Source organism: Oncorhynchus mykiss, chromosome 16 (genome assembly GCF_057628025.1).
Source record: "Oncorhynchus mykiss isolate SJ-2025 chromosome 16, ASM5762802v1, whole genome shotgun sequence".
NCBI lineage: Eukaryota > Metazoa > Chordata > Actinopteri > Salmoniformes > Salmonidae > Oncorhynchus > Oncorhynchus mykiss.
In genome coordinates, this window is record NC_143037.1 from 27,778,828 (window position 1) to 27,793,043 (window position 14,216).

The 14,216-nt window shown below is 41.3% G+C and overlaps 1 protein-coding gene across 4 annotated transcripts in view; it reads left to right on the plus strand.

Moving 5' to 3' along the window:
- The window catches only part of LOC110491776 (double C2-like domain-containing protein alpha), an 88,271-nt gene extending 74,904 nt beyond the window's left edge, over positions 1 to 13,367 (plus strand). For 2 of the 4 annotated variants that reach the window (XM_021565513.3, XM_021565514.3), the window contains 4 exons: positions 109 to 305; positions 2,019 to 2,100; positions 5,363 to 5,459; positions 12,412 to 13,367. In XM_021565513.3, the coding sequence (XP_021421188.1) occupies positions 109 to 305; positions 2,019 to 2,100; positions 5,363 to 5,459; positions 12,412 to 12,548 (513 nt within the window). In that variant the 3' untranslated portion in view covers positions 12,549 to 13,367. The remainder of the gene's footprint in view (positions 1 to 108; positions 306 to 2,018; positions 2,101 to 5,362; positions 5,460 to 12,411) is intronic. The other 2 variants (XM_021565518.3, XM_090202490.1) reach the window with 1 other exon arrangement.
- The last annotated feature ends 849 nt before the right edge of the window (positions 13,368 to 14,216 follow it).

Here is a 14,216-nt window from a genome sequence, read left to right on the forward strand (position 1 = left end):
TCTGCTACTTTCTCTCTCATTCTCTTTCCTTTTCTCTATATATGTTCCTGTCTCTCACTCTCTCCTTTTCTCTCTACCACTTTTTCCTCAATGTCCCCTTTCCCTCAGTGGGAGAGTGAACAGCAGAGGAGTCTGGAGGAGAGGGGTCGTCTGCTGCTCTGCCTGCAGTTCCTCCCCACGTCCGGTGTGGTCGATAAGGCCAAAGGGGAGGAGAGGGCCCACGGAGGGCTCTGTGTGGGTGTGCGACGCTGCGCCCACCTAGCCGCCATGGACGTCAATGGATTCTCGGACCCCTATGTCAAAACGTGAGTATAGACGTTGATCGTGATACCAATACTAGACCTGGGTTATGTTCATTAGAGCAAACCGCAGCTAAATGTTTTGCAACGGAAATGAAAATGAGTGTTTCTCTGTTTCACACGTTTTCGGACCGTTTTTGTTGTTTATAAATGTTTTGTTTTCTTTTAAATACTAAAGCTGCGCTTGATTGAGCTTGAATGTTGTAACGGAGTGAATGGAATAGTCCCAAAAGTGAAAACTCTTACCATTTGGCACTCCAGGCAGGCTCAATGAAAGGCTCAAAGTATCTGAAAGAAAACAAATACGTTATTATTTCCAGTGTGCAAGAGCGGTAGAAAGAGATGCAGTGTACAGGGAGTCATGGTTAGTAACATACAGAGATTTACGGACTGGAGCTGTTGCACAATTGCATTTCAATAGTAAATTATTTGAAAACAAGGGGAGGGAGGGAGGGAGGGAGGGAGGGGGAGAGGGAGAGGGAAAGCCATGGCTAGTGAGAGGAGGAATTTTTCCCAGCGTGACTGATGCATCCTGACAGAAATCAGACAAAGGAACTAAACATTTCCTCCCTTGTCAATGTGTTCACTTCAATTCCGTCACTGGCCTTGAGCTTTCCCTGGAATTAGTAAAAAACAGTGGCTGTGCCGTGCTCACTTTACCTCCCTTTCTCACGTACATAAACACACACGTACACACTTTCTTGGAGAAATATACCAAGCCAGCTATTTCCCCCCTCAGGTTAAAGTACAAGCAAGTAATAGAAATAGACATGCCACCGTTTTCCTACTGCCAGTTCACACAATCAAATGTCTCTCATGCAGACGCTTTCTCTCTCACATACACACACGGTCATGCACACACACAACCATGCATGCGGACACAAACTCATGCATGCAGACACACACAGGCATACACAGACACGCAGTGTCTCATTCTGTTTTTTTCTCTCGTTCTCGCTCTCTCTCTCTACCACGCTCTCTCGCTCTTTGCTCTGAATTAGCACTCGGTAAATTCCCCATCTGTTTTGTTGTGTCTGAGTGTGGGGGAGAACATCAGGTCTTCGTGCTGCGGGGTGGTGGGTGGAAAATGTGTGTGAGGGAAAATGCAGAAAACTAGCTCTCTGTCGGTTTATATATTAGAGAATGTGTCAGAGCACGGAGAGAGATACTCGGCACAGTTAAAGATTCTGCTGTGTAGCTTAAGACTTCAAGTCTCAGACCGTAAGATAATACGATTTCACGTTCAGAACTGTCCTTGTCACGACACACATAGCTAGAAACGTACTATACAGTATATAATCGGACATGGGAAATGTACCGAATAGCACCCTATTCCCTATATAGTCCATTATTTTTGACCAGGGCCTATAGGATCTGGGGTGCAATTGGGACACAGCCATATTTTTTATGATAATTAAATGATGGGGTCTTTACATTTGGAACGTAACAATATCACGCTCCGAAAGTTCTGTTTGGGATTTCATGCGTTTCAGAAGACATTATAATTCTGCAAAAGTTTCAGTGGATGGGGATTTACAATTACAATAGCAGCAAGAAATCATGCAGAATGTACAGGAGCTTTAAACAGGACCTTGCCGTAGGAACGACAATAGCAAATGGCAACCTATTCCCTACATAGTGTATTACTTTGGACTGCATAATAAATTGAGTTTGTGTTTTCTTAATGGAGCGTGACAGCCTCACATTTCTCTGTATCAGGTACCTCAAGCCAGACCTGCAGAAGAAATCCAAGCATAAAACAGCCGTCATAAAAAAGACTCTTAACCCAGAGTTTAATGAGGTGTGTGTTTGTGTGTGTGTGTGGGGGGGTGTGGTTCTTGTGCTTGTGTGCAAGTTATAATCTGCATGTTTGTGAATTGTGCATGTGTGTGTTTGTGTGCATGTTTGTGAATCGTGCGGTGTGCACCATGCAGTGGCATGAAGAAAGCTTATTGGGACTATAATCAGTCCTCGGAGACACAATCTAAAATGCCCAATTATATACTGTTTTTTTGTACAATACAACACTTACATTTCACATTGTAGTCATTCAGAGGATGCTCATACCCCGAGCCATTTGCACTGCGAACATACTAATACATGTTTTTTTTAGTTTCTCTGCTCCAGTCCTGGGGACGGCCGCTGTTTGGGTTCTCATTTCAATCAATCACTTCTACAGCCTGAGTGACAAATCTGTTTTTTTTTTTATCATGCACAAACAGATCTGGGATCAGGCTGTCAGTTATGCTGAGCATACATTACACAACTTCTAAAAACATAACAACTTGGACTTGCTCACATTTCGCAATTTCCTTGTCCCAAATCTTTCATTCCGTCCATCCTCAAACCCAGGATGTAAAAAAATGCCAACACGCAAACAGTGAGCTAAAAAAATGTAAATAAATTGGAATAATTTTACATTTAGATAAATGGATTAGTGTGCACATTATTATGTGCAGAAACATAAAAAAAAAAAATAGATTTCACAGAGGTGCAGAATATGGGCTCCCACATTGAAAAGGCAGCTGCTTTCTTTCCACAGCTTCACCAATCTGTCTTCCATCACCTCCGTAGTACACACGGTGCCTGTTCTTGTTGCTTTCCTCTTCACCATCATTGTTTTGGTCTCACATGCTGCATGCTCATTGGCTATTAGCAGCAGTCCTTGGCCAATCGCAACGTAGCACTGCTCATACTACAGCATGACCAACAATGAAAATTATTGGGACATCTGACACGGATCTGGAGAATGTAACAGCCATCATCGGTGTGTCCTTAACCCGCTCAAACTACATGTGTCCCGACGTACTGATCCTAGCCCAAATTCATTTGGATTTCACCCCGATCATGAAAATTGTCATGTTTGATTTCCGGTTTAAGGACCGATTTTACAAGATCCAGATAAAGCTTAGTCCTGGACTAAAAAGAAACCAGGACTATACATAGTATGGGTGATTGTAGGTGATTATCAATCTATTTTAGTGAATTGGTTTTGTTGAACTGTGCAGATACTATTTGTTTAACTCTGCTGGAGTCTTCACTGTAATGGCCATTGAGGCTGCGTCCTATGCACTGCTTTAAAAAAAGCATGTAGCTATATATCTATATATAGATATCTGCTGCTTACATGTCCTGCATTCCCAAACAAATTCACAAAAGGGCAGTTTAGCCAAGCAGAAATAATGACAATGTAAAGCATCGCGATACTTGTTATTATCATGGCAAGGAAACAAAACACGAAGAGAATTCAACTTCTTTAGGAAAAACAGCCCTACTGTTAGAAACGAACATCAATTGTCACATTTATTTATTTTCAGGCTTTAGCATACAATATTTTACATACATGTACATTTTTAAAGGACCAAATAGTTTGGTCTGCTTCGTGTTTTCATTGTTGGTATCTTCCCAGCTCTCAAATTCAGGGTTGCAAAGTAATTCGAAAATTTCCGCAACAATTGCCACACAACACTAGCCAAAAGAACACACGCAATCGTGGAGCTGGCTAATTGTAATGCACACATGGCAACAACCACCCTGACCACCTGTACTCATTAGCAACACTGTGCCGGGATTCAATCCAAGGCACATTATAGAGCAGCTCACTGGACAACTGACAATGTGCCTTTTAAAGGCAATTTCACCTTTTTAAAGGCAATGGTTTGCATTGTTATTATTTTCACTTTGCTAAACAGCTCTCTATTTGTGAATTTGTTTGGGAATGCAAGACTTAAAAGCAGCAGATACACTACATATACAAAAGTATGTGGACCCCCTTCAATTTAGTGGATTCGGCTATTTCAGCCACACCTGTTGCTGACAGTTGTATTAAATCGAGCACCCAGCCATGCAATCACCATATACAAACATAGGCGGTAGAATGGCCTTACTGAAAAGCTCAGTGACTTTCAACGTGGCACCGTCAGAGGATGCCACTTTTCCAACAAGTTAGTTCGTCAAATGCCCTGCTAGAGCTGCTTCGGTCAACTGTAGGTGCTGTCATTGTGAAGTGGAAACGTCTAGGAGTAACAACGACAACGGTGTGTGTGCTGAAGTGCGTAAACATTTTCTCCTTGGTTGCAAAACTCACTACCGAGTTCCAACATGCCTCTGGAAGCAACGTCAGCACAATAACTGTTTGTTGGGAGCTTAATGAAATGGGTTTCCATGGCCGAGCAGCCTTTAAGATCACCATGTGCAATGCCAAGTGTCGGCTGGAGTGGTGTAAAGCTCACCGTCATTGGACTCTGGAGCAGAGGAAGTACGTTCTCTGGAGTAATGAATCACGCTTCACCATCTGGCAGTCCGATGGACGAATCTGGGTTTGGCGGATGCCAGGAGAACGCTACCTGACGAATGCATAGTGCCCACTGTAAAGTCTGGTGGAGAATGACCATTTCCCCGTGCACAAAGCGAGGTCCATACAGGAATGGTTTGTCAAGATCGGACATCTTTGAGAAGAATTGGAAAGCCGACTGCAAGCTAGGCCTAATCGCCAAACATCAGTACCCGACCTCACTAATGCTCTTGTGAATGAATGGAAGCAAGTCCCCGCAGTAATGTTCCAAGATCGAGTGGAAAGCCTTCCCAGAAGAGTGGAGGCTGTTGTAGCAGCAATGACCAACTCCATACTAATGGCCATGATTTTGGAATGAGATGTTCGACGAGCAGGTGCCCATATACTTTTGTTGTATATAATGTATTTAATGCAGCTACACACATTTTGAACGCAATTGCATAGGTCCTAGGATGTAGGATCAATGACAATACAGTGAAGTACTGTATGCTGTCGATTTAAATTGGCTAAACTGGAGGGAAATTCAGCAAACACACTGGCTGCCACAGGACCAACAATGAGAAACTGAATCTGTTACCATTCTCATAAGGAAATGCTGTTCAACAGTGTGTTTCTATGTTTCTTTCATTGCTTTACTTTTTCTACTCAAGTTACTAGACATGCACACACTATTTCTATATTAATTATCCTTATAGGGCCCATTTTTCTCTCTCTATCTCTCGTTAATGATTGCATGTTGACCCGCCATCCATCCCCTGGCTCTCTGCAGGAGTTCTTCTATGAGATCTCCTTCACAGAGCTGTCCACCAAAACCCTGGAGGTCACCGTCTGGGACTACGACCTAGGGAAATCCAACGATTTTATTGGTGAGTTGGCGACTGTGCCACCCACAGTCATAAGTGGGATTCTAGTCGTGGGCGGCCTGGCTGCCCAATTGGGCCAGTTTCTTCATTTTCTTAACCAAGGCCGTAGTTCATTCAAAGGCACAGTGGTGCAAAGTACCTAAGTAAAAATGCTTTAAAGTACTACTTAAGTAGTATTTGGGGGTATCTGTACTTTACTTTACTGTTTACATTTCTGACAACTTTTACTTTTACTTCACTACATTCCTAAAGAAAAGAGTGTGCCCCTGGCTATCCGTAAATGTAAAAAACAAGAAAATGGTGCCATCTGGTTTGCTTGATTTAAGAATTTTCTTTGTTATTTGAACTTTTACTTTTGATATTTAAGTATATTTTAGCAATTACATTTACTTTTGATACTTGAGTATATTTAAAACCAAATACTTTAGACTTGTGTCATTTTCTATTAAGGTATCTTTACTTTTACTCAAGTATGACAATTGGGTACTTTTTCCACCACTGGTCAAAGCACTGATCTCATCAGTGCAATTTCTCCAGTTCTTCAACAGTGGTAAGCACAGATGCAAGCAGCTACTGCTTGGGTGGGGTACAACACGACGGCACCCTTAAGCCTGTAGCTTTCTGCTCACGTACACACAGTAACGCCAAAAAGAGATTGAGAATGAGTGACTCGCAGGCTTGTGGGCATCAGCAAAGATTTACTAGCATTTGTGAGGGTTGGAGAACTATCGCTTGATCACAGATCACAAACCGCTGGTGACATTGATAAACAACAAAGACCTGTACAATGCACCCCTTTGATGTGATGTCAGTGGCCGCTGATTCGACTTGATGAAGTTCAACCCCATTGAGGGAAGAACGGAAGAACCTCGTCATCGCCGATGCCTTTTCTAGGCACCCCAAACCAGAGATGGATGATACAAGGTTGGAAGCAGATGTCCAGGCTATGGAAAGGATCATACAGTGCCTTCTGAAAGTATTCATACCCCTTGACAGTCCACATTTTGTTGTGTTACAGGCTGAATTCACCAATCTAGATATAATAGCCCATTATGGCAAAGTGAAATCATGTTTTTAGACATTTTAGCAAATGTTATTGAAAATGAAATACAGAAATATCAAATTTACACTCCTGAGTCAACACATGTTAGAATCACCTTTGGCAGTGATTACAGCTGTAATCAGCTGAGTCTTTCTGCACACCTGGATTGTACAATATTTGCTCATTATTCTTTAAAAAATGATTTAAGCTCTATGAAATTAGTTGTTGATCATTGCTAGACAGCCATAGATTTTCAAGCCGATTTAAGTCAAAACTGTAACTTGGTGACTCAGGAACATTCAATGTTGTTTTGGTAAGCAAGTATATTTGGCCTTGTGTTTTAGGTTATTGTCCTGCTGAAAGGTACATTTGTGAAGTTGGCAGCAGACCTCAGCGAGTTCAAGGGGAAAACGTTCCTAGTCTTCATAGACTACTACTCTTGGTGGCTCAAGATCTTGAACTTCACAAAGAAAACTAGTGACGCAGTCATCTGAAAATTTCCAAGCATCTTCGCAAGGTTCAGAATACCTGAAGAAATGGTGAAAGATACTGGCCCACATTCTAAATCACAGCAACTTTGAGATTTCACAGCCAAGTACGACTTCAAACACACAACGTCAAGTCCATAATATCCCCAAGCAAACGGGATGGTGGAACGGGAAAATTCAACCTCATACAGAACTATTCACAGCTCGCACTAATGATCTACAGGGGGACACTACAAAGGAACCAACACGAGAAAGTCCAACCAGACTCCTTATGGGAAGGAGACTCCACACGACAGCTCCTACTCCGAAACAAAACCTAAAGCCAGCATGGCCACTGTAAAGCACAATGATGCCAAAGCCAAACGCGCCTATGAGAAAACGTACAACAGGAGGTACTCTACCAGACCACCTTGTGCTCTGCAGATTGGCTACAAGGTTCGCTTGAAAACTGATGGAGAGAAAGAGTGGAAAACGACCTGAGTCATCCAAAGTAAGCGCTTCACACCATAGTCCTTTGTTGTACAAACATAGCATGGGGACTCGACAAGACGGAACCCCCAACACTTGCAACGCGGTCAGGACGCACAGAGCGCAGGCAAAAGTCAATTGACCAAAGTTGCTAAGCTTGCTAGATAACCTCCTTCAACGAATGACAGAATATCGAATTTATGATTATACAGATAGCTCATGAATAATGGGGAGATGAAGAGTGGAAATATACTTTACAAAAATATAAATGCAACATGCAACAATTTCAAATATTTTACTGAATGACAGTTCAATTACAGGAAATCAATCAATTTAAATAAATAAACGAGGCCATAATCTATGGATTTCACATGACTGAGCAGGGGTGCAGCCATGGGGGGGGGGGGGGGGGGGGCTGGAAGAGCATAGGCCCATCCACTTGGGCGCCAGGCCCACCAACTGGGGAGCCAGGCCCAACCAATCAGAATGAGTTTTTCCCCACAAAAGGGCTTTACTACAAATATAAATACTCCTTAGAACTCCCCCCCCCCCCCCCCCCACCACCACCACTACCACCACCACCAAATTCTCTAAAAAGACATGGAGGGGGCCCATGTTTATCCCTACCGGTAACTGGTGCTAACTCTCTGGTCCCAGACTAACACCGATCAGCTTTGCCTCAGAAAAGTGTGATCCAGGACAAGCTCCTACCGGTCCGGAAGCATTGTGAAGCCTGCAACCAAGTTAACCTTTTAGTTAGGGAATGAGCAATATGGGGCAGAATGTTTTATGTATTATAATAATTGATTATGCTTATGTTGTATTCATAGAAGGGGAAGGGCTATAAGACCCCTCCCCCACTATATTTATAGGGTCCTGGACTGTAGATTGGCAATATATATATATTCATTATAAGGTTTAATGTTGTTCCACAGCTCTTTTCTAGTCTCTGCTTCTTATAAGAACCAGTCTGAGAGATGTGTGAGTTATTGCAGTCAAAATAGGGTGTCTGTGAGAAAGCGCCTCAAGGCTAAAAGAGATTCATAGACACAGAACCCTGCAGGGGAGTGAAAGAGATAAGAGACTAGTCAGACATACCACTATAAATCATCTTGGGGAGTGGAAATTTACTGCTGATCCATTAGAAAACACTGAAACTATTGTCTCTCCTGCAAGTTTGTAAAACTGTATGTGCATGGTCTTGGTCTCATGAGTAGAAGGAATTGACGTAGGTAGTTACATCGTTAGGGGTTGACTGCAAGCATAGTAAAAGCAACTTGGACTTTTCCTATTTTGCAGAACTCAGGAGAGACATCAGTTGTATGTTTGATGTTTGATCTTTGACTTCTGTCTAGAGCTGTATTTTGATTAAAATTGTTATGATTTATAAGTGCCCATTTTGAGTATTCCTTATTTGTTAAGTAAATAACGGAGCCCAGAAAAGTGGAACCAACAAGAACTGAAAAAGCGTGTGCGAGCAAGGAAGCCTACGTACAAACCTGATTCAGTTACACCAGCTCAGTCATGGAGGAATGGGACGAAATTCACCCAACTTCTTGTGGGAAGCTTGATGTAGGCTACCTGAAACATTTGACCCAATTTAAAGGCAATGCTACCAAATACTAATTGAGTGTATGTAAACTTCTGACCCACTGGGAATGTGAAGAAAGAAATAAAAGCTGAAATAAATCATTCTCACTACTATTATTCTGACATTTCGCATTCTTAAAATGAAGTGGTGATCCTAACTGACCTAAGACAGGACATTTTTACTATGATTAAATGTCAGGAATTGTGAAAAACTGAGTTGAAATGTACTTGGCTAAGGTGTATATAAACTTCCGACTTCAACTGTAGTTACAGTGGGGCAAAAAACTATTTAGTCAGCCACCAATTGTGCAAGTTCTCCCACTTAAAAAGATGAGAGAGTCCTGTAATTTTCATCATAGGTACACTTCAACTATGACAGACAAAATGAGAAAAAAAATCCAGAAAATCACATTGTAGGATTTTTTATGAATTTATTTGCAATTTATGGTGGAAAATAAGTATTTGGTCACCTACAAACAAGCAAGATTTCTGGCTCTCACAGACCTGTAACTTCTTCTTTAAGAGGCTCCTCTGTCCTCCACCTGTTACCTGTATTAATGACACCTGTTTGAACTTGTTATCAGTATAAAAAACACCTGTCCACAACCTCAAACAGTCACACTCCAAACTCCACTATGGCCAAGACCAAAGAGCTGTCAAAGGACACCAGAAACAAAATTGTAGACCTGCACCAGGCTGGGAAGACTGAATCTGCAATAGGTAAGCAGCTTGGTTTGAAGAAATCAACTGTGGGAGCAATTATTAGGAAATGGAAGACATACAAGACCACTGATAATCTCCCTCGATCTGGGGCTCCACGCAACATCTCACCCGTGGGGTCAAAATGATCACAAGAACTGTGAGCAAAAATCCCAGAACCACACGGGGGGACCTAGTGAATGACCTGCAGAGAGGTGGTACCAAAGTAACAAAGCCTACCATCAGTAACACACTACGCCGCCAGGGACTCAAATCCTGCAGTGCCAGACGTGTCTCCCTGCTTAAGCCAGTACATGTCCAGGCCCGTCTGAAGTTTGCTAGAGAGCATTTGGATGATCCAGAAGAAGATTGGGAGAATGTCATATGGTCAGATGAAACCAAAATATAACTTTTTGGTAAAAACTCAACTCGTCGTGTTTGGAGGACAAAGAATGCTGAGTTGCATCCAAAGAACACCATACCTACTGTGAAGCATGGGGGTGGAAACATCATGCTTTGGGGCTGTTTTTCTGCAAAGGGACCAGGACGACTGATCCATGTAAAGGAAAGAATGAATGGGTCCATGTATCGTGAGATTTTGAGTGAAAACCTCCTTCCATCAGCAAGGGCTTTGAAGATGAAACGTGGCTGGTTCTTTCAGCATGACAATGATCCCAAACACACCGCCCGGGAAACGAAGGAGTGGCTTCGTAAGAAGCATTTCAAGGTCCTGGAGTGGCCTAGCCAGTCTCCAGATCTCAACCCCATAGAAAATCTTTGGAGGGAGTTGAAAGTCCGTGTTGCCCAGCAACAGCCCCAAAACATCACTGCTCTAGAGGAGATCTGCATGGAGGAATGGGCCAAAATACCAGCAACAGTGTGTGAAAACCTTGTGAAGACTTACAGAAAATGGTTGACCTCTGTCATTGCCAACAAAGGGTATATAACAAAGTATTGAGATAAACTTTTGTTATTGACCAAATACTTATTTTCCACCATAATTTGAAAACAAATTCATAAAAAATCCTACAATGTGATTTTCTGGATTTTTTTTTTCTCATTTTGTCTGTCATAGTTGAAGTGTACATATGCTGAACATGACAGGCCTCTCTCATCTTTTTCAGTGGGAGAACTTTCACAATTGGTGGCTGACTAAATACTTTTTTGCCCCACTGTATACACGGTATGTTGTTTGTTTATATACTCTATGTGAACCTAGTTATTATGGGATCAGCCATCTTGCTTAAAAACTTCTTAGGGATAAGCATCCAACTAGCGGGACACCAGCCGGCAACATCTGGTGAAATTGGAGGGTGCGCAATTCAAATAAATAATTGTAATATTAAACATTCATGAACATTCAAGTGTCTTATACAATTTAAAAGCTTAAATTATTGTTAATCTGAATGTGTTGTCTGATTTCAAATAGGCTTTACGGCGAAAGCATACCATGCAATTGTCTGATGGACGGCGCCCCACATCAACATATTTTTCAACCAGCACAGGCTTCATAAATTCCCAAATAGCAATGAAATAAATCACTTACTTTTGAAGATCTTCCTCTGTTTGCAATCCCAAGGGTCCCAGCTACAACACGAATGGTCGTTTTGTTAGATAAAAGCCTTCTTTATATCCTAAAAAGTCAGTTTAGTTGGCGCCATCGATTTCAGTAATCCACTCGTTCAACATGCAGACAAAGGAATCCAAAAAGCTACCGCTAAACTTCGTCCAAACAAGTCCAACGACGTTTCTATTCAATAGAAATTGAAAATTAGTAAGCGTGCCCTCTCCCTCGCGTGCCAAAAGACATATTGATATTGTTCCGGTGCTCTTCTCACCAAAACTCCAAATTCAACAAGCCTGAAACTTTGAATAAAGACTGTTGACATCTAGTGGAAGCCATAGGAATTGCAATCTGGGAGACGGATTTACATAGAAACAATAGGTTTCCATTATAAGAGTCTGGGAGCTAAAATAAAAATTCCAGTTGGATTTTCTTCTGATTTTTGCCTGCCATATCAGTTCTGTTATAGACTCAGACATGATTTTAACAGTTCAAAGTGTTTTCTATCCAATGCTACCAATGATATGCATATCCTGGCTTCTGGGCCTGAGTAACAGGCAGTTTACTTTGGGCACGTCAGTCAGGCGGAAATTCAGGAAACTAGACCCTATCCCTAAGAAGTTTAAGGGGGGAAATGTGGTGATATGCTGATAACCTAACATCATTAAATAGATTTTAGCCTAAGTTCAAGCACGCACTGCCAGACATGCGCAGTTAGACCAAAGATGTTCAGCAATAAAGACCCATAAAGATAGCTCATTTATATGTTTATACAAGTTAATACTTTTTACCAGTAAGACAGCAGAACTTTACAGTCCCTTTTATTGAATCCCGGCCCAAGACTTGTAGGGCAACAACTAGAGGTATTCAATGGTCGCGTTCCAGGTCGACTACATTGCAGTCACCTGCCAGAAATCTCAACTCCTGGATAAGTGTTTCAGCTAACCCCATTATAAATAATCTGATGCTGACTGCAAAGTTAATAACTTAGAACGCATAAATTGATTGATCCGCACAGTGCTACTATGATATAGGTTGCCTGGAAAGACATCCAGTGCGACACAGATTGTTTTGTAACTTCATTTTTCTGTCTACATCTTCTAGGAGGCGTGTCCTTAGGCTGTCACTCACAAGGAGAAACTCTCCAGCATTGGATAGACTGTCTGAAGAACAAGGGCACAAAGGTGGAGCGATGGCACACGTTGACCAATGAGCTGCCTGGATCCACATTCCATGAATGAAAATGGGCCAATAATAATATCTCACTACTGTACTGTTTTTGGCCAAAATGTTTGGCTAAATTGGGATTATGGATGAAAAGGTGTTCATCAACGCATGTTATGAAGATGTATTCTGCATGACTTGAACATTTGAGTTCAGAAAGAAATGGTAGGGGTGTGGGGTTAGTTGAGCCAAAGGGGTTAGTTAAGGCATCCTTGTTTCTAAGAAACCATACACAAAATGTATAATTTGGCCAAATACTTAGGAAGCGGTCATCATTTCATGGAGTCTGTGAAGAAAGGATTCCTAAACTCGGTCCTCGGGACTCCAAGGGGTGCACTTTTTTTTATTCCCTAGCACTACACAGCTGATTCAAATAATCAACTAATCATCAAGCTTTGATCATTTTAATTAGCCGTGTAGTGTTCAGGCAAAAAGAAAAACATGCACAAAAGTGGGAAGCAAGTCAGGTCCCCAAAAATGATTTTCACCAAGTCAAATGAATATGTTAGAGGTTTCATGATGCTTGTATTTGAACCAAAGTAGATCGTTTTAAGATTGTTCTATACATCAGTTGGGGTCTTTATGAGTTTCAATATGAGGTCCTAAACCTAGCATGAAGTTCATCCTTGTAGCTGTGTGGGCTAATATAGTCAAAATGTTTACATTTTGGGTAAGTGTTTTCTTCCCAGGCATAATGCAAGGCATTATCGCTGGGACATGAGGTAATAACAGGGCATGGCCTATGTTAAAAATGATTCAAATGATTCAAAGACAAAAAGTGCTTGTGATTGTGTTGAATTGTGTTTGGAAAATAAAGATAGACATGGTTTTAAAAAGGTAGTGGTTATATTTCATTCAGTACAGAAATGTGCAGCTAAGTTTGTCCCGCAGCTCAACTTACCCCATACCCAATGTAAGTTGTACCAAGAGATCACTTTTTTGGGACAAACTAGGCTTTCAATATTTACATGAATTCTGATTATTACCAGGGATACACAACATCCTGAAATATATATATATATATAGATATCTTTGTTAGAAAGAATACTGTACTGTATGTCCCTTGATGGAATGAGGCTGAATGTAAAAAATGGCACAACTTACACCACTCTCCCCTAAGTAGAGAATATCTCCTTATACTTAGGCTATACATAATTCTCTTTCACGTTACAGAGGGCCATATCCATTCTGTATATTTAATTTTGCGCTCAGTGTTCAGAAACATAGCACCCTAGGCTACTGAATAGACCTCCTGTGAAAAAGGCTAATTAAAATCATGTAAATCACATCTAAGGAAGTGAAAAAATGAAATTATTTTGTAAATTTACTCCTCATTATTCATACTGTTTCGTTTGTTTATTCTTCTAAAATTAGATTTCGTTCTTTCACTAACTTCTGATTCGTCCTGACCTGGAAAATATCCCCCCGTATTTCCCTTCTCACTGCCTGAATACCTCTCCAAAAGCAATAACGTCTTGCCTAATGCTTCCAAAGAATTCTAAATGGGTCTTATTAGTCACAAACATTTTCTATCGACTGATGTAACTGCCATTAAATGATCTGCAAATTATAATTCATTTGATTAAATAGTGCAAAGTAATAAGACAGTTGGTTCTTTGCATGTTTGATGTAATAAAAAAAATGTGACTGACTTACCTCTCCTCCAGTTTTGGTGGAACAGACAC